This window comes from Microtus pennsylvanicus, chromosome 17, assembly GCF_037038515.1.
Source record: "Microtus pennsylvanicus isolate mMicPen1 chromosome 17, mMicPen1.hap1, whole genome shotgun sequence".
In the NCBI taxonomy this organism is placed as follows: domain Eukaryota; kingdom Metazoa; phylum Chordata; class Mammalia; order Rodentia; family Cricetidae; genus Microtus; species Microtus pennsylvanicus.
In genome coordinates, this window is record NC_134595.1 from 7,801,962 (window position 1) to 7,826,828 (window position 24,867).

At 44.4% G+C, this 24,867-nt stretch overlaps 1 protein-coding gene across 3 annotated transcripts in view; it reads right to left on the reverse strand.

The window, feature by feature from the left end:
* Lancl1 (LanC like glutathione S-transferase 1) overlaps positions 1–9,432 on the reverse strand; it is a 39,090-nt gene extending 29,658 nt beyond the window's left edge. Inside the window, exons 1-3 of one of the 3 annotated variants that reach the window (XM_075952147.1) lie at positions 9,237–9,399; positions 9,010–9,106; positions 3,262–3,379 (exon numbers count right to left, since the gene is read on the reverse strand). In XM_075952147.1, the coding sequence (XP_075808262.1) occupies positions 3,262–3,379; positions 9,010–9,090 (199 nt within the window). In that variant the 5' untranslated portion in view covers positions 9,091–9,106; positions 9,237–9,399. Of the gene's footprint in view, positions 1–3,261; positions 3,380–9,009 lie in introns of all 3 variants that reach the window. The other 2 variants (XM_075952148.1, XM_075952150.1) reach the window with 2 other exon arrangements.
* Positions 9,433–24,867: the final 15,435 nt, after the last annotated feature.

The window sequence follows — 24,867 nt, forward strand, 5'->3', positions numbered from 1 at the left end:
TTGTACACATGTGGATACTCCAAAGTTTACTCTTGGATAAGCCAGCATTGACTATCAGACGGCACTATTAGGCAGGATCAGATGGAAAGCTCGTAATTAATTATAATGGTTATCTTCCAAAGCATGCATCACACAGAGGTGCCCTGGCAGAAAGCTGAAGTACCACGTCCTTTTTTTTTTTAAGTCTCAAGTTTCACTGAGAACTAGGCGGTACTTACGACTTGACACTCTGAAATATTTCTCTATAATAGGCTTTATGGAAAAAATACTACATGTGAAACCAAGACTTTCTTTTTCCAAAAGAAGAAAATTGTTTTGAGTTCCTTTGTAAATGAAGAGGGGAAAATATTGCTTACCTGATTTAAAAATATTTTAAGACATTCGTACATTCACTCTTACAAAATTCCTGACCAAAGTAGACAGACCTTAGAATTTGCAGATGGAAAAATAAAAGGTAGGACCAGGTCCAACTGGCTGTATAACACATAACTAAGATAGTTTTGTTCTAAGATACTCTGTGTATCTTTTATCTGGAAGTCTACATTTTTCTCTAAGGAAATCCAGCTAGCAGACTACATGAGCCACACCTTCTTTGTAACAGCAGTGATCCTGAGATGGGTGCACCAACCTACAAACACTGCACAGGATTTGAGCCCTGAGTAGAGTAGCCAGGAAATCTTTTTAAGGGAAGGGAATGAATTTTCCTTTTGCTCTCTTTCCTTGTAGCAGCCAGAGAAGCTGAAGTACCATGTGGCCGTCAGCTGCCATGGGGAACAAGAGGTGGAGCTAGTGGCTGAGGACTGACAAAGCAGCAGAGGAGCAAGGCCGTTAACACCCTAGGCTACTGTGTCAGCCTTCAACTTCCCTCATGACTTCTCCACTGGACAAACAGATTTAAACTGATGAATCCAATCCATTCCAAATCCCCACTCCACCTGAATCGGAATTGGGTACCGGCCATATTTCCACTAGAGAATAAGATAGTAACTAAAAGTTCTAATTAATTATAATCATTCTTGACTCACATAAACAATACTGTAACATAAAGACAACTTTTAACAGCTTTCCCTGCCCACTGACAACAGTTGTTCAATAAAAGTCAGTGGTAAAGAAATTTGTGGATAACTTAGCAAAACAAACAGCAATAAGGTAGTGTTTATAAGGTCCTAAGTTGCCAATTTCTTGCTGAGCTAAGCCAAAATGAAGTACCTTGTTATTTAAAAAACATCATTTTTAGAAAAATACCTGGGCACACACAAGTCACATACAAGGGTGCATGCCATCAGGTAGTCACTGCTGCGACACAGTACCACGTTGTTCATCAATGCAGCGCTCAGGAAGAAACTAGCTGTCACTAGACAGTAGCCCATAAACTCTAAGGTTATAGAAGGCTTAGATGATTTCCTATGGTCAAATCGGCACAGGACAGCCTTTTATGTATCAGAACGCTGGAGATGATTTATTTTATGCGGGATAATGGCACTGTAACGGCGTTCGATGAGGGGATACTAGGAACCTTGCCTCAAAAGCCATTAGCAAATTTATCTACAAGATCTTACGCCTCTTCAGAAACCCACCAGCAGCTGAAGATATCCCCACTGCTCAGTGTGCCAGTCTGACTCAGATGCTTGTCATGGAAGCTGCTTCCCTGAGTCAGCATGGAGAGTGGGCTGCTTGAGACTAAGACAGTCACAAACACAGCCAAAAATCTTAAACCAGGCCCATTTCACTTCGGAGAAAAAACTCTGCTGAAGGAAGTGTGACTTCGAGCGTCTGAACTAACCCTGGAAATGTGGGTGTTTGATGGACGGCTTCTCCTGACCTTGTCAAGGAAGTGTGACTTCGAGCGTCTGAACTAACCCTGGAAATTTGGGTGTTTGATGGACGGCTTCTCCTGACCTAGTCAAGGAAATGTGACTTGGAGTGTCTGAACTAACCCTGGAGATTCAGGGTATTTGATGGATGGCTTCTCCTGACCTTGTCAAGCTTGTCATTCAAACCAGAAACCAGTCAGCGACCATCTCTCCCCTCCCCTAAGCGAAGTTCTTTACAATGATATGTGCCCATGGGAATGGGTGACTTAGGAATTTAAGTCCTCTTTTGTAAGCTGCCCTGGAACTATGTCTGGCCATCTGTCTTAGGTCAGCCCGTGCCTCTTTCTCTGGCCAGAGACAATAAAATAAACTTCATAAATAATGGAAACTTCTAATGTTTTAGGAAAGCATCTGAGCCTAGGCCTGTAGTACACAACCTGACAGGGAAGGCCATGCCATGGCACCTGCGCAGGGGACTTATTCTGCTTCATCCAAATTCTGTTCATTTAAAATAAGATGGCAAAGGTCTTTATTAAAGAGACGAGTCTGTCAATTACAGCAAAGCTGAATTACAGCAGGTAATAAATGACACGTTGATAACTTCCTTCCCGACACAACACACTTTCATCTTACTCTCTGCTACTGTTTCCTATGTTCACCATCTGAAATACTTAACAAACTTAAAACTCAACTGTTTGGCCCAACATTATCTTGCTTTAGGCCATGTCTTCAAATCCCAGCACTTGCAAGGCGAAGGCAGGTGGATCACTGTGAGTTTGAGGACAGCCTCATCTACATAGTGAGTTCCACGACAGCCAGGACTGTTACACAGTGAGATGCTGTCTCCTTCCCTCTAATTTATATATTTCATCTGTCATCCCCACTTGCACGGAATTTTGTGAGTTTGCTGCTGGCAGTCTCTCAGACAGCAGCTCTAGGTAGCAGTCCACATCAGCTTCCACATGTGCTTGCAAAATGCACATAGCTTCAGCTATGAATCACTGAGACACTCTGCTGTGGAGCCCAGGAACCTGCATTTTCAGAGCCAAAGTCCTAATGCTCAAAATGGAGCCTCCCTACTATTAAAAGCGCATGGGAGACGCTGTGCCCCCAGACTGTGTCTTTCAATATTCTGACAGTACCCTCCTGTCTGCAGCAGGGAGGTAGCCATGGTCTCTTGGCTCTCCTTTGCTTTCTCTCTCACTTCCAGTTCTTCTCTTCATAAGAACAGTAAACACCCCAATGCCAGGCATGAATACCCACAGTGTGCTTGCCCCCTCACCGCTTAAAGAATGCTCACACAAAAGGTGACTTGCGGTGGGGAGCACTGCACCCCCAGGACGCACACACTGGAGGGCCCGCAGGCTGTGCCCACACCTAACTGCTGAGGGCAGGGCCTGCTTTGGCTCTCACCAGTGTACATGCTGGCTTAGTCAACGCTCTATACCTGCCCAGCCGGTGTAGCCAGTGCCATCCCGAGGATCTGCTGACTTTAGGCCTCTTTCCATTTGCTGAAGGAGCTCACGGATCTTATTGGTTAAGCGCTGTGAGAACTCGGGAGTCAGCTGTAGAAAATAAAGAACAACATTTTTAAAAAGAGTAGAAATCAATCACATTAACAGAGTTAATGGTACTTTCATGATGACATTTTCTATTTATGGAAATAAAATATTATCATGTAAAACTTAAAGCAGCCCTAAAGGTTTAAGGTTTTCTAGAAACCACATAGGGGCACATACTATTAAAACCAGTATGTTTAAAAGTTACCATGAGCCAGGTTAGGGCAGTGCATGTCTGCAAGCCCAGCACTTGGGAGACTGATGCAGAAGGTCAGCTACTTTGAGGATAGCCTAGGCTTTACAGTCAGACCCTGTGTCAAAAGAAAAGACCAGGCTAGCTTTGAGCTCAGAGATCCCCTTTCCTCTGCCTCCTGAGTGCTCAGATTAAAGGTGTGTTTCATTGTAGCAGGTAAAAGTCATGTTCTTAACACAAGGCATAGACACCCATTAATTCTCAGCTGCTGAATTCTAGCTGTGACAATGTTAGTCCCCTTAGGAAATATTCTACTTGTTTCTGTTACTTTTAAGGATGGATAAAGCTGCAGCATTTAAAAAGCAAAACATGTCAGTGATTATCAGAAACTGCAAGGACAAATGTCAAGGTATGAGGTCCTTGGTCAGCATAGAGTGTAACCAGAAGAGGCCTGGCTGTGTCCCTCCTCACCTGTTATTGGCCGACTGCCCTTGCTCAGCTCCTGACTTCTTTATACAGCAGCTACCTTCCTGGAGTTGGAGGGACACACCCGCCCCATGGTTTCTTGCAGGCCACCCACTCTGTGCCAAGGGTGTACTGTAATGCTGGGGTCCTGGGGTTAGTGACACCATGTGAGGAACTATAGAACTGATGGGCAAGCTGAGGTTCACAAGTCATATTCCTAACGGCACGTTCTTTTTAATTTTATCAGATGTATTATTATTATTATTATTATATATGTATGGGTTTGTGATAGTTTGTGCAATGTGTGTGTCTGGTGCCTTGGGAGGCCAAAGACGGTGTCTGGTCCCCTGGAACTGGAGTTACAGGCAGCTGTGAGTTGCCACGTGGGTGCTGGGAACAGAACTCAGGTCCTATGAAGAGCAACAAGTACTCTTAATTGTGGAGCCTCTCTTCTGCCTCTTGCAAAGGCATATTCTTTATGAAGGACCTGGAAAGCATTTTCAAAGTACTGTAGACGCCAATGACTGAGTGCCTTAAAAAGTCATTTCAATGTATCAACTAGGCAGGAACTTGTTATGACTTCACATTGGGTTTCCACAAAACCAGTAAGATTTAAAACAGGGCTGAGGAACACTACAAGTGGAGAAACATGCTTCATCATGGAAAGGTTGTAACATCAAACCTTCACCAGGCACCACCAAAGTCTCCATTCTGTTATCCTGAGTCTGGTGTGTCCCGCTCACGCACACATGACAAGCTGTTATCCTGAGTCTGGTGTGTCCTGCTCACGCACACACATGACAAGCTGTTATCCTGAGTCTGGGTGTGTGTCCTGCTCACGCACACATGACAAGCTGTTATCCTGAGTCTGGTGTGTGTCCTGCTCACGCACACACACGACAAGCTGTTATCCTGAGTCTGGGTGTGTCCTGCTCACGCACACATGACAAGCTGTTATTCTGAGTCTGGTGTGTCCCGCTCACGCACACATGACAAGCTGTTATTCTGAGTCTGGTGTGTCCTGCTCACGCACACATGACAAGCTGTTATCCTGAGTCTGGTGTGTCCTGCTCACGCACACATGACAAGCTGTTATCCTGAGTCTGGTGTGTGTCCTGCTCACGCACACATGACAAGCTGTTATCCTGAGTCTGGTGTGTGTCCCGCTCACGCACACACATGACAAGCTGTTATCCTGAGTCTGGTGTGTGTCCTGCTCACGCACACATGACAAGCTGTTATCCTGAGTCTGGTGTGTGTCCTGCTCACGCACACATGACAAGCTGTTATCCTGAGTCTGGGTGTGTCCCGCTCACGCACACACATGACAAGCTGTTATCCTGAGTCTGGTGTGTGTCCCGCTCACGCACACACATGACAAGCTGTTATTCTGAGTCTGGTGTGTGTCCTGCTCACGCACACACGACAAGCTGTTATTCTGAGTCTGGTGTGTCCTGTGGTGAGAGGACAAGTGCGGGAGTCAGGTCTCTCCTGCTTGCGTCCTTACCTTGCCTGGCAAGCGCTTCTCAGCAAAGCCACATCAAGGCCCTTACAAGCTCACTTTAAAGAAGAACATCTTGCATCTTGGATTCGGGAAAGGCTCTGATAGTAAAGTGCTTGCTTAATAAGCATGAAAGCCTGAATTTGACCTCTAGAACCAGTATACATAAGAGTAAGGCATACTGGCACGTGCTTACAGCGGGGCAAGCTGTTGCGTGTTTATAGTGGAACATGCTGTCATGTACTGACAGCTGGGCATGATGGCACATGCTTACAGCAGGACATGCTGGCACATGCTTACAGCAGGACATGCTGACATATGCTTATAGCAGGACATGCTGACATATGCTTACAGCAGGACATGCTGGTATATGCTTACAGCAGGACATGCTGACATATGCTTATAGCAGGACATGCTGGCATATGTTTATAGCAGGACATGTTGGTATGTGCTTATAGCAGGACATGCTGGTATGTGCTTATAATCTCAGAGCTGGGGAGGAAGAAACAGGCTGATTCCTGGGGCTCACTGGACAACCAGTCATGGCCTACCTGGCAAGCTCCATGCCAGAGAGGCCCTATCTCAGAAAACAAACAAAAGAAAACAAAGGACAGCTCCCGGGGAGAACAGACACTACCCTCTAACCCTGACACATGCGTGCCTCCCTGCACACAGATGAACACACACTTTGACACGAGTGCCTCCCTGCACACAGATGAACACACACTTTGACACATGTGTGCCTCCCTGCACACAGATGAACACACACTTTGACACGAGTGCCTCCCTGCACACAGATGAACACACACTTTGACACATGCCTGCCTCCCTGCACACAGATGAACACACACTTTGACACGAGTGCCTCCCTGCACACAGATGAACACACACTTTGACACGAGTGCCTCCCTGCACACAGATGAACACACACTTTGACACATGCCTGCCTCCCTGCACACAGATGAACACACTTTGACACATGCGTGCCTCCCTGCACACAGATGAACACACACTTTGGCAAAAGGTTAGCACTTCAACAAGACTTGAAACACATTCAGTAAGGTATAATGGACTTTAATGTCAATATAAAAAGGTCTGTAAGTCTCACAGAGGCCGAGGGGTAACTCGATGTGACCACAGCCATCTTCTGAACACAGACTATGTATAACTCATGGTCCTGGCCGGCCCGAAACTAAGAGGCCATAGTGATAACACTGTGGCTCTGGGACAGGAGTCATTTTCTCCTAGGCGCACACACACATTTAAGGAGGTGACCTGCCTGAAGATATGGACTGTGGCCAAAACCCATCACAGAAACTGCAAGTGTGAAGAGTCCCTGCAGATGACAGGAAGCTCCTCCCCTAGCCCCGTGTTAACAGCAGGCAGCAAGGGCTCTGGGTTTGACCTTTTGGAGTCAACATTAAAGAACTTTTTTTTTTTTTTAAAAAAGAATGCCGCTTTCTTTGTAAGATTCCCAGACTATATTCTACTTATGTCACCTTGCTATTCGGGTTTGGAGTTGGATTTGTCTTTTGCGCCACATCTCTTTAATCCCAGTACTTAGGAGGCAATGGTAGATGGACCTGGGTGAGTGTGAGGCCATCCTAGACTTCACAGTAAGTTCCGGGGCAGCCAGGGCTACATAGTGAGACACTTTAAGAAATAAAAGAACGATTTTAGTGTTGAGAGTTTAAGTGGTGGCTCACACCTATGATACTAGAACCCAGGAAACTGAGGCAGGAGGATCATTTTGAGTTAAAGACCAGCCAGTTTGGGCTACAAAGTAAGTTTTAGCTTAGCAGTTCAAAAATCTAAAGAAAATGGGCCAAGATTTTTCAGCGCACCCAAAGCATTAGCTATGAAAGCTTGACTAATCAGCATTTGATCTCAGAACACATGAAAAGCTCAATGTAGCAACCCACACCTTAACCCCAGTATGCCTACAGCAAAATGGGGCGCAGGGACAAGAGACATCCAGAGGCCTGTGGTTCAGCTAGCCTGGAATACACTGCTCAGCAGCAGAAATAGTAGACCATGCCTCAACAAGGTGGAAGGTAAGAGCTTACTCTTCCCATCTTTACATGGCTGTAGCATGGATAAGCCTGCCCATCACACACACACAACTAGATACATTCTTTTGAAGCAAAAAAAGTAAAACAAAACCAAAAAATTCACGAATAGAGGTCGTATAATGTATACAAGATATTGACATATAGAGCTACTCAAACCCACACAAATTAAATGAGTAAGAGCACAGATTTACGAGCAGCCTAAGGCCTAGGAGTGGAGTTCCATTACTAGGACGCTTTCTCAAGTGCTCCCTCTACCAAGTCTACATGAAGCAGCACGTCTTCCTCCAACCAGACTGGACTAACTCACAGCTTAGCTTCAGATGTGCAAAGAAGGCAGAACACAGGCCCAGGGCGATAGACGAGTGAGTACACACAGCTTTGTCCCAGCAGGCCAATCCAGTCCTCAAATAAGGGACCCCAGCTCCACACACCCGTTAGCACCCTCCCACACCGCATCTCCAATGATGGCCCCTCCTATGGAATGGCTCACTGAGGTGTTTTCAGAGGTGAGGAGATAGAGCCTCGTAAACCCGACAGGTGTGAACCCCACTCAGCTACATAACAGCACCTAAAAATGTACCTTTGCAGCGTTGACAAGTTTCCAAGAAATAAGCTGGTAAAATTTTTAAAAATCTATGGCCACTGAATACAGCAGCATTCGCTTTTAATCCTAGTACTTGTGAGGCTGAGGTGGGAGGTCAGTGATTTCAAGGCCAGCCTGGGCTACACAGGGAGCGCACACTCTTCAGCCCCCTCTCTGGGACTTGCCAAAACTAGGTATTCCTTCCAATACTCCAGTCACCAGAAAGGCAGGAGGAAACAAGCCCCTGGTGCCGCACCCCAGGCTCTCTTCTCCAAGAGCCCCGTGATGCTCAAAGCAGTGTTAAGTACGAATGATCTTTCTAAACTTTGGCTCCCCACTCTCGGCTTTAAAGATAGCTTCGAAAAAAACGTAAAATTACAAAAGATTTCAGGCCTGTCGGTGACATTTCTCTCAGCACCCTCCCTTTATGGACATCCTCCCAACAGGCCCATTTGCTCGAACTATTCGGCTCAGACTTGCGCACACTCACTAAGGAATAACATGGCACGGGGGAAGAAATACAACCAGGTCCCTCGCCTCCCTTAGCGCCACTTAGGGAGGGAACTTCGCGGACAATCTTTATAAACCACATTCCCATAAAAGAAATACCTGAGGCTCTTTCTTCCACTGTTAATGAGGTTGACATCGGTTTTTATTCCCTACCCAGTACATCTTGACTTAGATCCTTATGTAAGCCTGCTCGGATCGCGCATCCCGGGCAGGGGATGGCTGAGCGCCCCCATCTCTCAGGCGGGAGTGAGGTCCTTGGAGCCCCTGGCGTGGGGAAGGGGTGGACGGCGAGGCAGGCAAGCCTCAACTCACCCTCCCGCTAGAATCGAAGTAGCCTTCGGCCAGGGACTTGTTATAATCGGCATAAGGATTCGGAAAGGCCCTCTGAGCCATGACGCCGCTGGCGAACCTGCAGAAGAGGGGGAAGAGAGATCTCGAGTGGAGCCGGGGCTCGGCGCGGGGACGTGATTGCGACGGCGGGCACGCCGGCAGCCCCTTCCTCACGGGCGGACCCCGGCCCAGGGCGGCGCGGCACGCACGCGGGACGGCGGCGGCCGCGGCTCTCAGCCCCGAGGGAGGAAGGGGGCCCGTTTTCCACCCACGTCCCACGCCCACGAGTGGGGGGCACAGCAGACGAAGTGGCCGGCGCTTCTCTTCAGCGGCCCTCGCCACCCGCGCAGCGCCGACAATAACAGACTCGGCGCGTTCACCGCCCACTTCCTGTAAGCCTGGCCAATCAGCAGGCACGCTGAGGCGGAGGCCCGCCTCCCGACTTCAGCGTCTTAAAGACACAGCGTGCTCTCTGCCGCTTTTTCCTCGCGTGGGAGAGGTGATGGGGGCCCCCACGTTTCCTACGTTCACGTATAAACACGCTGTTAAAGAAAGCAAATTCAGTTTTAGATCCTAGGAGTTCGAAGCCCCGTTTACCTGCAGAAGGAAAGGATTGCTTTCAAATCGAAACACCCTCCCTCTGCAGACCTTTTAATTCCGCTTCTAAGGAGACCCAGAAGTGACCATGGAGGAAACAGCAACACGCAACCTGCACTATCACTGCAAAACAGGCTGAGTTAAATACTTTGGGGACACTTTTTCTTCGAGGCACTGTGGAGGCTGGGGACAAGGCATCAAGTGACAGGGGACAAAACATCAGGATGCAAAAACTCAAATTTCTGCTCTTAGGAAATTTAGTCTGCTCCTCAGCCTAAATTAGACTCTAATACTATTTTGAAGCCTTTAAAAAAATAAGCACAAAGAATGAAGAACCATCTCCGGCCTTAACACTGTGGTTGTTTGAAAAGTTTTTTTGGATGCATTGTGCCCCCTCTGTTCAAAGACTGTGGGAGTCAAGTTCAAATATCTGTCCCTGGCGGGAGATATGCCGGGGGTTCAAGGGCTCTTGCAACTCTTGAGGGCCAGAGTTTGGTTCCCAGCACCAATACTGGACTGCCTATAATCAACAGAACTTCCGAAGATTCAATGCCCTCTTCTGGCCTCAATGGACACCCACACACAAGCACCACACACGAGGGGGGACATAATAAAAAGTTATAAATTGACATTTCTTTCCTGTCTGTCTTGATTAGTGGGGCTCATACCTCCCACTGTTCGGAAACCCTTTCTCATGTGGTCTCTGGTTCTTTGCTGTGAAGTGGCCACCCCAAACTCTGCCTTAGACTAACTTAAACGTTCCAGATTTTTTTTTTCTTCTTATAACTTGATCTCCCAGAAAATTCGCTAGCTCAGTTCCCTCAGCACATTCATGGAGAGTTAGTGAATATTAAGCTGGACTATGGAGAGTTGAAGGAAAATGTCTAAGAGAGAAAAGAAAAAGGAGATGGAGGCTTTTTTTTCATCAGCCCTTCTTTCTGTGATTAGGGCAAGCTCAGTCGTGATATCCCATCACAGTCTACAACAAAAATGACTCAGGAGAGCAGAACATTTAACACAAGAAGACGATGCATCAACAGATGACAGCGGACAGAAAGATGAGAGTAACGGAAGGATGGAGGAAGTTTGAAAGGCGAGTGTTGGTGACCTGAGAAGCGTATGTCCGTGGACGGTATAACGAGATGCCCAGTTCATTGAAAACTTTACTGGGTATAGTAGTCTGTGCTTGCATCCATGGTCTCTTAGAGTCTGCAGCATATCTGCCCAGGACCTTCTGGCTTTCATGGTTTCCATTGAGAAGTCAGATGTAATTCTGATAGGTTTACCTTTATATGTTACTTGAACTTTTTCCCTTGCAGCTCTTAATGTTCTTTCTTTATTCTATATGTTTTGTGTTTTGATTATTATATGGCGAGGGGACTTTTTTTGGGGGGGCAGTCTATTTGATGTTCTGTAAACTTCTTGTATCTTCATAGGGATATCCTTCTTTAGGTTAGGAAAGTTTTCTTCTATGATTTTGTTGAATATATTTTCTGTGCCTCCGAGCTGGAGTTCTTCACCTTCTTCTATCCCTATTATTCTTAGGTTTAGTCTTTTCATGTTATCCTAAATTTTCTGGATGTTTTAAGAATGTGTTTGATTTAATGTTTTCTTTGACCAAAGAATCAATTTCCTCTATAGTATCTTCAACACCTGAGATTCTTTCTTCCATCTCTTCTATTCTGTTGGTTATAGTTGCCTCTGTAGTTCCTGTTCATTTACCCAGATTTTCCATATCCAAAATTCCCTCGGTTTGTGTTTTCTTTATTCACCCTATTTAAGTGTTCAAGTTTTAAACGGTTTGCTTCATGTGTTTGATTTTTTTCTTTGTTTTCTTTGAGGAATTTACTAATTTCTTCCTTTTTTGTTTGTCTTTTCCTCTATTTCTTTAAGGGAGTTTTTCATTTTCTCTTTAAAGGTTTCCATCTTCATAAAGTTACGTTTAAAGTCGTTTTCTTCTGGGCTGCGATGATCAAGTCTTCAGTTGTGTGACCTCTGGGTTCTGGTGTTACTATGTTGCTGTTTAGATTGTTGGAGGAATTCTTGCATTGGCGCCTTCTGATCTCTTCCCTCAGTTGATGCCAGCAGTGTCTTTGTGTCTTGGTCCAATCTTCGTGGTCTGCTCTGTATTGTCAATGTCTGTGTCTGAGGTCTCTTGGTCTTCTCTCCTGGTTGGCTCTCTTGGTGCACTCTGAGCTGTCACAGCCTGTGCTTTACAGTTCCTCTCTTTGTCCTCTCTCTTGGTCCTCTCAGCAGGAAACTCTCCTACTGGCTAGATAAGCTGATGTAGTTCAGGGAGGGGTCTGGGGTTTAGCCCCCACTATGGAAGGCTTAGGGACCCATTGCATGGCTCACCTCTTGGTCCTCTCAGCAGGAATCTCTCCTGCTGGCTAGATAAGCTGATGCAGTTCCAAGAGGGCCTGGGGTTTTGCCCCACTATGGAGGGCCTAGAGACCCATTGCATGGCTGGTCACTCACCTCTTGGTCCTCTCAGTTTTATAGCAAGCTGTGCTTCAGATTTCCACTGAGGTTGCCGGGGAATGGGTGAGTTTGGGGTCCCGATGTGGCTTCTAATTTTCGGGGGTCCAGTGGTTGAGAGTGGGTATTGGGGCAGCCTCTACCTGCAGGAAACTCCTGCTGATTGGCTAGAGAAATGGAGACAGTTGGGGGAGGGGTTGGGATTTTGCCCCACTGTGGAGGTCCTAGAGAGTGGGGTGTCTTGCTGCGTGGCTGGTCACTCACCTCTTGGTCCCTCTGTTGTGTTTCAGAGTTCCACTGAGGTTGCAGGAGCATAGGTGGGTTGCAAACTCCATTTTAAAGAGAGAGCTTCATCTTAAGATATATAATGATCTGGGGGAGGGGCTTGAGCTCATCTCCAGAAATATGCTGCCAGAATAGAAATTTGAACAGATACCCTAAAAATGGCCAATTAAGAAGACAGGGAGGGGGCCATAAAATTGAACACGGTCCAGATGTTCTTGGAAGGCATCCTGTCCTTGAAGATGCTTTGTCAGTAATTTGTGGCTCTTTGTTAGGTCCTGGTGCCCAAAAACTGACCAATGGGTTCAGAAGCTACCTTATCCTATGTACTCCTCACCCAATCCCAAGACGACAAAATTTGAACTGCCCTGATGACGGCGTTTCCCCTTTAAAAGTTTGCCCCTTCCCAGGGTTTGGGGAGATGCTCTTCCCTCACCCACTGCGTTGGCGTGGTGGAAGTGTAGCCCAAACTCGAGTTTGAATATTATTTAAAAAAAACCCTCATGTAAAGGGTTTCCCTCTTGGGTTGAGGTTACACACCTTTGTTTTCTACATGTATGGCATATATAAGCAAGCCAGAGAAGAAAAACCATCATGGCCCTGGACTCGCACCTGCGATCCTTCTCACAATCCAAAAACATTACAGGTAACTTTTTATTACATTTATTTATTTATTTATTTATTTATTTATTTATTTATTTATTTATTTGTGTGTGTGTGTGTGTGTGCGTGTGTGCGTGTGTGTGTGTAGGTTAGAGGATAATTTGAGGGAGTTTGTTCTTTTTCTTTTTTTCCTTTACTCCGCATGGGTCCTGTGGACTGAACTTGGGTTGTTGGGCTTGGTAGCACGTACCTTTGCTCACTGAGCTGCATCTTCCAGAAACCACTAAGGAGATAAACCGCTTTGCTTCCTTCCATTCTCACGCAGCATGCTGTGAGGTGCTCCCTCTTCACCCTCGGGTTGTTCCAGTTTGAGATGTGTCCTGTCCCACTGGCTGAGGTGGAGCCCGCAGTGTTTACAGTGCTTCATGTGAAATTACAGACTGGCCTCACAGTGGGCAGTTCTCAGCCCTTAAAAGAAAACATTAAAAACTCCCAGCTCCCAATAGACATGTTATTTAAACTTTTTTTTCTCTTCTATTTGCTATAAGAATCAAAAGGTCAGATGTCAAGGTAAGTAACTGGGCTCACATTAAGGTTTATGGTGAGAAGTCAAAGGAGCGGCCTCAGTAAGGCCATGTGTGCCTGGAAATAGAGCTCATAGACCAGGGAGGAGACTTAAGAATCTGCTGGTCACTTTGTTACCTTATGTCATGTCAGTTCTGAATCATTTGTGTTGTATGTCTGACTGACAGGCATCCATCAGGCCAGGCTGCAATGAGGATCTTTCCCTCCATTAGCTCAGTGCCTGAGCTGAGCCACAAAAGCCTGCTTTCAAGGCTGTGCTCTGGACTGGCTGAGAAAAGGAGAAAAAGATTCCAAAGGGTCTCACAGCACTTGCTCTTCTTGGGGATTGAAGCCCATAGATCATCACCATTAAAACTTGTTTGTAACACAGGTTTTCCGACTTTCTGTCCTGGGGAATTGAACTGACTCTGCATTAGGAAAATCTGCATACAAATTTCTTGTAGGCAAGAACTGTAGACTAGGTAGTCATGTGATTCTCGTGCTGTCTAGAGTTTGACACATTCTGGTTCTAGAAAAAGAGAGAAGAATGTGAAAGAGTATAGTTTTAATATTTAAAAAAACCATGGCTATAAATAACAGGCTGAAGTTCTGTGAACTACTGATGTCCAGGTTACGTCTGGCACATCATAATCCCTGAAGTATTCTCTAGACTAAAGGGAAGCAAGAGAACTGAAGAGTGGGAGGGACCGAGGGAGCAGAGGGGAAAGAGAAAGAAAGAGAAGGGAGGGAGAGAGAAAGAACAAAAGAAAGGAAGGAAGTGAGGGAGGGTCTTGTGTCTTTCCTTTAACCTAAGCCAGCCTGTACTTCTAGGCAATATTTTGGGTATTTTGCCCAGACACCTCAGAGAAGGGTCATTCCTAACTTTTTTTTCCCTCAAAACAAGGTTTCTCTGTGTAGCCCTAGCCATCCTAAAACTTGCTTTGTAGACCAGGCTGGCCTTGAACTCAGAGATTAGCTGGGCCTGCTCTGTCTAGGGTTATAGGCATAGGCATGCCCCAGCCAGCACCACCCATCTTTTTTGGCAGTTAATTAAATTTCAACTCTACTCCCCTTTCCCCAGGATTTCTCTCTTCAGTGTAGCATATCTCTCAACCATGTGTTCAAACATGTTGCTAGCAGGGTGGAGAAGCACGAGCCAGGGCAAGTCTTCCGGGAGTTCTGCGACTTTCCCCGGACCTCGGGCAGAACAATTCCACGCCACTCATTTCCACTGTGGGACTGAGGCTCCACTTCTCTCTGCTGCCAAGCCGGAGGCTTCTGAGGAGGCAGCGGAGGTTTGCTGTCAGTCCCTTTATCCAAACACTCACCACCTTCACTGTGGTTGGCAGGCACATGAAAAGGTGAGCAGGGGAGACTGGCCCGTGGTCCCTTCCTAGTAACAGCAGCTTGTGGCCAAGGGCCTTGTCCTGTGCCAAGCACTCTATCTACCTCCATCCATCTCTAAAACAGCCCCATGCATAGCTATATGAGATCCATTGAATCAACTACCCACTGGCGCAGTGGGGGGTCAGTCTTACTTGCACAGAGGAATTATCTAGAAGTCTTTTAAGTTTCTAGTACAGGGTCTTGCAGAAGAGCAATTGCATCAGAATCTCTGGGGTACGGCTTAACAAAACTTCTGATACAAAAGAGTTCCTAAACCTTCTTCCAAATTGGTCTCCTTATTGCCTTTCTCTCTGAACCTTAATTCTGAATATAGGACCCACCTCTGTTGCAGCAAGTGCTACCTGATTTTGCATTTATTTCTGTTACTCTTAGATCCCAAACTCCTTGAAAGCAAGAGGCCATCTCACTTATCCTGTGACTACAGCATGTAGCGCTGGTGCCCTTTCCTAATGATTTGGGGAGAACAGAAATGCAAGAATAAAGCAGGGAAGCAAATATACACTTAGGTTTGTGGAGCCATTTCTTTCTTTAGGTTCCAGGTTCTTTTTCATCTTCCTTCTGGTTTTGTCTTCTTCCTGTTTATATATGTAAAATATTACAAATATACATACATATTTGTGTAAATAACAGTGTTTTTATTTATTCTTTGAAGATTTCATGCATGTATTCAATCTTTCTTGATCATATCTACCATCTGTTACTCCTGGGCTTTCCCAAAAATATTTCCCTCATACCCGAAATAATTACATGGAAACTGTATTCTTTTAAACACTGCCTGGCCCATTAGTTCCAGCCTCTTATTGGCTAGCTCTTACATATTGATCTAACCCATTTCTAATATCCCTGTAACACGACAAGGTGTCTTTCCAGGGAGGATCTTAACCTGCGGCTGTGTCTGGCAGGAGAATCATGGCGACTCACTGACTCGGCTTCTTTCTCCCAGCATTCTGTTCTGTCTACTCCTCCTACCTAATTTTCTGTCCTATCAGAGGCCAAGCAGTTTCTTTATTACTTAACCAATGAAACAACAGATAGAAAGATATCACTCCCACATCAGATATTTACAACTGCTTTGAGTTTATATGTACAGTAGCCATGTCTGGTTCAGAAGACGGTATTTCATAGCATTCTTGCTACCTCTTCCTGGATGCTGGCTGAGCCTGCAGGCGTGTGATGCTGATATAGATGCCCTATCCATGTTCGAGCACGCAGAGTCATGTATTCTCAGCACTCTGACCAGTTACGAGTCTACTATTACTACTGCCCACTGCAAAAAGAAGCTTCTCTGACATAAAATAGCTGCACAGATTTGTGTGTAATAGCATACAGATTATAAGGGGGTGTGACCACATGGCCACAGGGCCTATGACTAGCCAAGGGAGCAGGCCTCAGATCCAGTCAGAAGGCCATTGGTTACCCACACAACCATCATGCCATTAATGCACCAGTGGGCAGTCTTGCAGGTCAGTGGTGTAGCATACTTGGTTCAGCCCTGGGTAAGACCATTTTTGTCTTTTCTCCCAGCAGTCTGTGTAGCGTCTTTCAGCACTAGAAATCAAGCCAGCAGTGAGAGTTTCCTGGTCCATGCTGTCGCTCTCTCTGCTCTATAACCAAAGTGCGTGGTGTTTTCAGTAGTATGGTTTTCCATCTAGTTGTGGCAGGCAACGAAGAAGAATGGGGAATGCTGATTTGAGGGACTCTGCTGTCTCCTTGGTCAATGACTCACAGGGGATGACTTGCTCCTGGCACTGAGATTTTGATTTCCTGGACGGTCTCTTTTTCTTCAGCCTGCTTTTGTCACAGCATGATTGTCCTCTACCCGTTCTCAGTTCCGTTCACTCTGCACTTTGTTCTCTCCTTGGTGAACTCACCTACGCATGTGGCTTCCGGTCTTTCCTACCTGATGGAAGGGTTCCAAGCCACACTTCTCTGCATTTCAGACTTACTTTTCTTCTTCTTTTGGTAAAGAATCATGGTTGAGAGCTTAGATCTGGTGCTCCAGAAATAAGGGTGGATTTAGATCTCAGTTTAAACACTGTCTCTTCTGTTGTTCCTTTGCCGAACTACAGTTCCCAGCATTCTCCTGGATACGGACATTTCCCAGACGCCTTTGCATTCCCCGTTAAAAGCGAAGGTCTTTACGAGTTCGCCCCTTTTTCCCTTCCCCCTTTTGCTCTCCTAGTGTATTACACACCTGTCCCTACCTGTTGCCCCTCCCCCCATTAAAGTGCACCCACGTGGGACCGCCGCGTGTCTGTGTCTTTTCCTCGCGTAACCGCCTTCGCTTTTACATTACAGCCAAGCCAGGATTTTATTATTTAACAACATCTTCAACTTAATTAATTTTTGTGGTGGGAACATGTAGCAGAGCCAATTGCTTATGTCATGATGCCATGAATTAGAAGTCATAGACAGGAAAAGTGAGATCGTGAAATACCTTGAACCACTTCTAGAACACATTTCTAACGACCTAAGGCCTCCCAGAAGACACTGCTCTCGTCATCAAGATTTTAACACATGGGCTTTTAGGGAATGTAGAGGCCAAAAAATGGGAGCCTATTTCTACCTTGTCTGAATGTCAGAGAGTTTGAGATTGTTCAAAGTTGTTGGTAACTGATAAGAATAGAGCACCTCTGCCAGCGCAAGAAATCCAATTAGGTGAAATCAAACCAAATTAAATTGCTCATTGTTTTATTAAGAATGGCGCTCTCTGATGGGCGAGTGCATGGTGGAAAGGAGAGCAGGGAGCCCAGGCAGACCTGAAAACCGTGTGTTTCTCCTCTAGGAGGCCACTTAAATACCTTGGGGGAGTGGTCCTGACCACTAGGATGTGGAGTTCAGAGCAATGCAACTCCCAGGCCAGGGGCTGGGGCTGTGTTCCCAACTAAACAATAACCAGGGCTACACATCCTGACCTACAATGTGGTTAATTGGTTCTTTTGACATTACGGCGGCCCATACAGGTAGATGCACTTCATCCTGACAGATGATCAGGATAAGCAAGCCTATGTCTGCTCCTTCTTCTGTAACAGGAGGTTTGACCTAGGGAATGGCTTGCGCAGCTTCAGGATATTTTGTTTAGGGTGACTTCACTGCCTAAACAGCAGAATGCTAAAGAATGGATTAGTGGCTTGAAGGCTCAAAGGATTGAAGCAATTAACCCTTCAGAGTTGTCTTTTGTATCATGCTAAAGAAGCCTTTCCTTGCTTTCTTACCCTTTTGAGTTGGGGTTAATTTAAAAGCCGGGCACTGGTGGCACACGCCTTTAATCCCAGCACTCGGGAGGCAGAGGCAGGCGGATCTCTGTGAGTTCGAGATCAGCCTGGTCTACAGAGCTAGTTCCAGGATAGGCTCCAAAGCCACAGAGAAACCCTGTCTTGAAAAAACCAAAATAATAATAATAATAATGATAATAATAGTAATTTAAGTTATAAGAACTAGTTAGGAACAAGCCTGAGCTAAGGTCAAACTTTCATAATTCACAGTAAGTCTCTGTGTAATGATTTGGGGACTGGCAGCCCAGTAACAACAACAAGCCTATTATAGGCCACTATGTAGCTACAGACCACTGTGTAGCTTTCTCTACTGAGCCACAGGCTCCCCAGTACCTGCTTCTTGCTAGCCCTGTCGTCTGCCATTGAGGTGTTCAACAGTGTTCTAGTTTCCTTTGCTATTGCTGTGATACAACACTGTTCAGATCCAAAGGGTACCCCATCATTTGCCCCCTCCCTCAAAAGGGAAGGCCTATTGGCCTGGTCCAAAATTAAGTCTAGGTTTAGCTCAAGCTGGACTATGGAAGGATTTCTGGTAGTTAGAGAAAAGCCAGCTTTTCTCAGGGACTTATGAAAAATTTCCCATCCACCTAAAGTAGTCATTTCTCTTGCCTCTGGTAGCAGGGATGAATGACTCTATAGTGATATATATGTCATCATATCAACATATCATAGCCCATGCTGGCCTCCAGGCTCCTTCACCTCCTAGTCACACTTTCTCAACGCTTGCTTTACATCTCAAAGTCCAGCCAGCATCCTGGCCCTTCTCACTTCCTCCTCCACGAGGCTTGCTTTTAGGCTGTTGCAATTGACAGGCTTCTCTCCTCCTAGACTCCCCTTCATTCTCTACACAATGACAAGGTTTCTCCCCTTGTCCCTGCTATTCTCACTATTCTGGTGCTTGCTATTCTTGCTTCCTTAACCACAACCATGTCCAGTCTGCATCCTTTTCTCTCTGCTCTGGACACCACCGGATGTTTATGGCTGTTCTCTCTTTTCTCCCAAATAACCAAGTGGATCTTTTGGTGGCGTATTTTGCACCGTTGCTTACAACACTGGCCAAAAACAACTTGGAAGGGTTTATTTTGGCTTACATTTGCTGATCACACTTCGCTATTGAGGGAAGGCAGAGAAAGAACTCAAGGCAGCAACCTGAAATAGAAATCATGGAGGAAGACTGCATGATAGCTCATTCTCTGGTCACTCAACCAGCGTTCTTACGTAGTCCAAACACTCCTGCGTAGGTATGGTACTGCCTACAGTGGATGGGGTCCTCTCACGTCAATCACCACCCAAGAGATTCTTTTACAGACATGGACACAGTCCATTCTGATCTGGGCACTCCTTCAGTTGAGACTCCCACAGGTCAGTTAATAGCTGAAGCTAACTAGGGCAAGTAAGAAGACCAGCTTTCCTGTCTTATATCTAGATAGTTCAGATGAGTGATGTGCCCTGTCACAGAGCAGACTCAGTCTGAATCATCTGCATCTCATTTCAAATATCTGTGGCTCTGGCAGCTGTTTTGGGGTGGAGTACAATAGGGTTCTCTGAACTGGAACATGAAAGCGATTTTATGAAGATAGGAAATCAGTGTCTATTAGGGAAGGAGGGCAGGTGGTGATGAAATAGCTGTGTGGCTTCGTTGTCTGTTGACATCACTTGATTATTAAAATGTCCTCTATTCTCTCTGAGCGCTGTTTGTCGCATCACTACCTAGTCTCCTTTTAGTCTATAACCACAGCTGATTTCTGCCTCTTACAGATTCCTTCCCCCAGCAGTTTGGCTTTTCTTGTTCAAGTGTTTGGATAGTAAATTTACCTTTTCACATGTTTGTGCTCCAGCCATTCATATCAATTTGTAGAAAGGGAAATGGAGAACAAGTCAGCCTCAGTGAAATGTCAGAAAAATACCCAGAAGGCACCAAGGCAATACTTGAGTTTCAAATTTTGAGAATGGAATTAGGCCACTAAATCAGTTTTCCTGCCTGTGTCGTGAACCATGGGGACATGTCCCAGTTCTTCAGAAAAAGGGCATCTTCCGCTCACTCAGTACAACTCACAGGTCTGTGCTGGGCACCTATGGGAAGCCTTTGGCTGGGAAACTAATTGAATCTGCATTGAAATGACCTTTTCCTTTCTTTATTAAATATCCGGTTTGCCCCATAACCTTTGTCTTTGGCTTGCTTGCATTATTCTTTTTAGCTACACAGTTTGGCTATCTTCCAAGGTTAAAGGAAAAGAAAATGGGAATGACTCATACTTTTCACATTCTAGGAATGATTTCACTTTTGGGCTGAAGATAAGAATGAACCTTTATCGCAGAGGGGAGATGAGCCGATCGTCAGTGCAAATTATCTCTAGTGCCATAGCCAAATATGTGTATGTGATTTTCAAGATAGGGTGTCAGGCAGTCCTGGAACTCACTCTGTAGACCAGAATGGACTCAGATTAACAGAGATCCATCTGCCTCTGCCTACTGAGTGCTGAGATTAAAGGTGTGGGCCACCACTGCCCTGCTATGGTATCTATTATATTTCAAAAGTGAGCAAGGATAACATACACGGGGTCCTGATTGTCATTAGACCCACAATGTAAGAGATCTAACTCTGAGTGTAGGTTTAGCTTATTCGTGGCCACATTTCTTCTCCCAGGTTAGGAAACTGCAGTTTGCCAATAGTCTCCTTATTAACATGCTGTCTGCCTCTTCTATTTGCTTCTGCTGTGCCTGCTGTGATAGTGATTGCTTTGTGTATGCAAGAACCATTGCCTTTGGAGATTAGGGAGACATTGGGAGTAGAAATAAACCAAGAGCTCCCACCCATCTTATAGACAATAATAGGAAGATCTCTTGGGAAAGGTGGGTTAAAAACTTAGGTTTGTAACTATGTCTACCTTCCTCTTTTTATGACCCTTATTCTTGTAATTTGTCATTTATAATTGAATATCAAATCTAGAGAAATTAGTAAAATAGTGAGCATTTTTTCTAGGCAACAAGAAAAAATCATGGAGAAGTTTTATCAATTGGGATTATTGAAAAATCTTTCTATCAAGTTTAGGAAGTCTTAGTGGACTATAGAGTCACACTTTCCCAAATGTCCTTCTAATCTTTATTTTTCTTTTCTTTTTTTTTTTAAATAAAGCAAACAATCTTTTCTCATTTTACATACCAATTCCAGTTCCCACTCCCTCTCCTCCTCCCATGCCTTCAAACTTCCCCACACCTCACCCCCCCATTTACTCCTCAGAGAGGGTAGGCACATTGCTTTGGGGAAGGTCTAAGGCCTTCCCTACCATATCTAAGCTGAGCAATTCATCTACCCAAAGAGAATAGGTTCCAAAAAAATTCAGTACAAGCACTATGGATGAATCGTGGTGCCACTGCCAGTGGCCTCACAGCCTGCCCCAGCCATACAATTATGACCCTCATTCAGAGGGTCTGTTTGATCCAATGCTGGTTCCTTCCCTGTCCAGCTAGAGTTGGTGAGCTCTCATTAGCTCAGGTAAACTGTTTCAGTGTATGTCCCCATCATGGTCTTGACCTCTTTGCTCATATTCTCATTCCTCCCACTCTTCAACTGGACTTTGGCAGCTCAGTCCAGTGTTCTGTTGAGGGTCTCTGCCTCCAATTCCATCAGTTGCTGGATAAAGTTTCTATGGTGACATTTAAGATAGTCACAAAACTGACTACAGGGCAAGGTCAGTTATGGCACCCTCTCCTCTATTGCTTAGGCTCTTAGCTGGAGTCCTCCTTGTGGATACCTGGGAATTTCTCTAGTGTCAGTTTTCTTGCTAGTCCCATAATGGCTTCCTCAATCAAAATATCTTTTTTCTTGCTCTCATCTCTGTCCTTCCTCCATCTCTACTATCCTGTTCTTTCAAGTTCTTTTCTTTTCTTCCCTTCTCCCTCCTCTTTCCCCTTTGTCCTCCCTTCTCCCCCCACACCTGTGCCCCGAATTTTGTCAGATGATGTTGTCTATTTTCCCTTCTAGAAGGATCTATATATGTTTTTCTTAGGGTTCACCTTGTTACTTAGCTTTTCTACAGTCATGAACTATAGACTTGTTATCCTTTGCTTTACAACTAGTATCCACTTATGAGTGAGTACATATTATGTTTATCTTTCTGGGTCTGGGTTACCTCACTCAGGATAGTGTTTTCTAGTTCCATCCATTTACATGCAAATTTCAAGATGTCATTGTTTTTTTACCTTTGAGTAGTAATCCATTGTGTAAATGTACATTTTCTTTATCCATTTTTTTGGTTGAGGGGCATCTAGGTTGTTTCCAGGTTCTGGCTATTACAAATAATGCTGCTATGAACATAGTTAATCAAATGTCCTTGTAGTATGATTGAGCATCCTTTGGGTATATGCCCAAAAGTTCCATTTCTGGACCTTGAGGTAGGTTGATACCCATTTTTTTTTTATTTTGAGAAACCACCATACTGTTTTCTAGAGTGGTTATACAAGTTGCATTCCCACCAGCAATGGAGGAGAGTTCCCTTACTCCACATTCTCTCCAGCATAAGCTATCATTGGTGTTTTGATCTTAGCCATTCTGAATGGTCAAAGATCAAATCTCAAAGTCATTTTGATTTGCATTTCCCTGATGGCTAAGGATTTTGAACATTTCCTTAACTATTTTTCAGTTATTTGAAATTCTTTTTAATGAAAAATCACTGCTTGGCCCATTAGCTTTAGCTTCTTATTGGCTAAACTCTTATTTTAATTTAACCCATTTATATTAATCTGTATATTGCCATATGGCCGTGGCTTACTAGGTAAAGTTTTCAGTGTCTGTCTATGATGACTCCATGGCTTCTCTCTGACTCTGCCTCCTTCTCCCAGCATTCAGTCCAGTTTTCCCCACCTAATTATGTTCTTCCCTGCCACAGGCTCAAAGCAGTTCTTCATTCATTAACCAATAAAAGCAACACACAGAAGGACCTCCCATACCATTTCCCCCTTTCTGTTTAAATAAAATGGAAGGCTTTAACTTTAACATATCAACATTACATATAACAAAATAGTTATCAAGCAAGAATTACAGTTACAATATTTATATATACTTTATTTTTATCATAACTAAGGAGAACTATAACTATAAATTCTTCAACTCCATCAATGACTCCAGAAGGATATAATATTACCTAAGTATACAGGAAGTACATTGTAAACAATTTCCAAAACTCTAGAATTGACAGATACATCTCACTGCTTGGATAGTCACCCAAAGTTCTTTTGTATTGTTGGGGCATCCATCTTCAGCCTCCTGGCCCATAGTATCTGACAGACTTTTCCATGCAACAAGAAATTTTAAAGACAGTTTCACCTATATTGGCAGTTTATCCATCACTTTCTTCTGTGTCCTGCAGAATGTCTGGCAGACTCTTTCATGTAGCAGGAACCCTGATGGACAATCTCACTTTTAGACAAGTTCAGCAGTCATCTTTCTGTGGGTTCTTCATGTCCAATTTATGCATCAGTCCAGGCAATAGCAGTTTCTTGCCAAAATTGCTAACCAACTCCATAAGGAGCCTCTTTGATATCTACTATCCTCTTGAAGCAGATTGGTGCTGCTGGGAGTAGATGTGTCTCATTTTCATGAAAAGTCCTAAGTTTTTAAAACATTTTAAATGCCATATTCTGAAGGTCTCTGAAAGATTTGAAGAATGCCTATCTAACTGAAATATATCTTTATACATCTAAAAAATCTAACTAACATGACTAAAAGCTTGACTATTATAGATGATTTTCTATTTACCTATATTTTTCATTTGAAATCCTTCTGTTGAGAATTGTCTGTTTAGTTCTGTACCCCATTTTTATTTGGATTATTTGGAATTTTTATGTCTAATTTATTGAGTTCTTTATATATCTTGGAGATCAGTCCTTTGTCTGATGTGGGGTTGGTGAAGATCTTTTGCCATTTCAGTAAGCTGCTTTTTGTCTTATTGACTGTGTCCTTTGCTTTACAGAAACTCCTCAAATTCAGGAGGTCCCATTTATTAATTTTTGCTCTCAGTATCTGTGCTACTGGAGTTGATATTTAGGAAGTAGTCTCCTGTGCCCATGCGTTGAAAGCTACTTCCCACCTTCCCACTTTCTCTTCTATCAGATTCAGTGTGGTGAGATTTATATAGAGGTCTTTAATCCATTTGGACTTAAGTTTCGTGCATGGGGATAGATATGAAACAATTTGCATTCTTCTACATGTTGACATGTAGTTATTCCAGCATCATTTGTTGGAGATGTTTTCTTTTTTCCATTGAATAATTTTATATTCTTTGTCAAAGTTAGGTGTTCATAGGCATGTAGATTAATATCTGGGTCTTCAATTTGATTCCATTGGTCATCCTATCTGTTTCTATGTCAGTACCAAGTTGTTTTCATTACTGTACGTCATAGTAGAGCTTGATCTCAGGGATTGTGATGCATCAAGAAGTTCCTTTATTGTACAGCATTGTTTTGGCTATCCTGGGTTTTTGTTTTTCCATATGAAGTTGAATATTGTTCTTTCAAGGTTTTTGAAGAATTGTGTTGGGGTTTTGATGGGAATTGCATTGAATTTATAGATTGCTTTTGGTAGGATTGTCATTTTTATTATGTTGACCCTACTTATCCAAGAACATGGGAGATC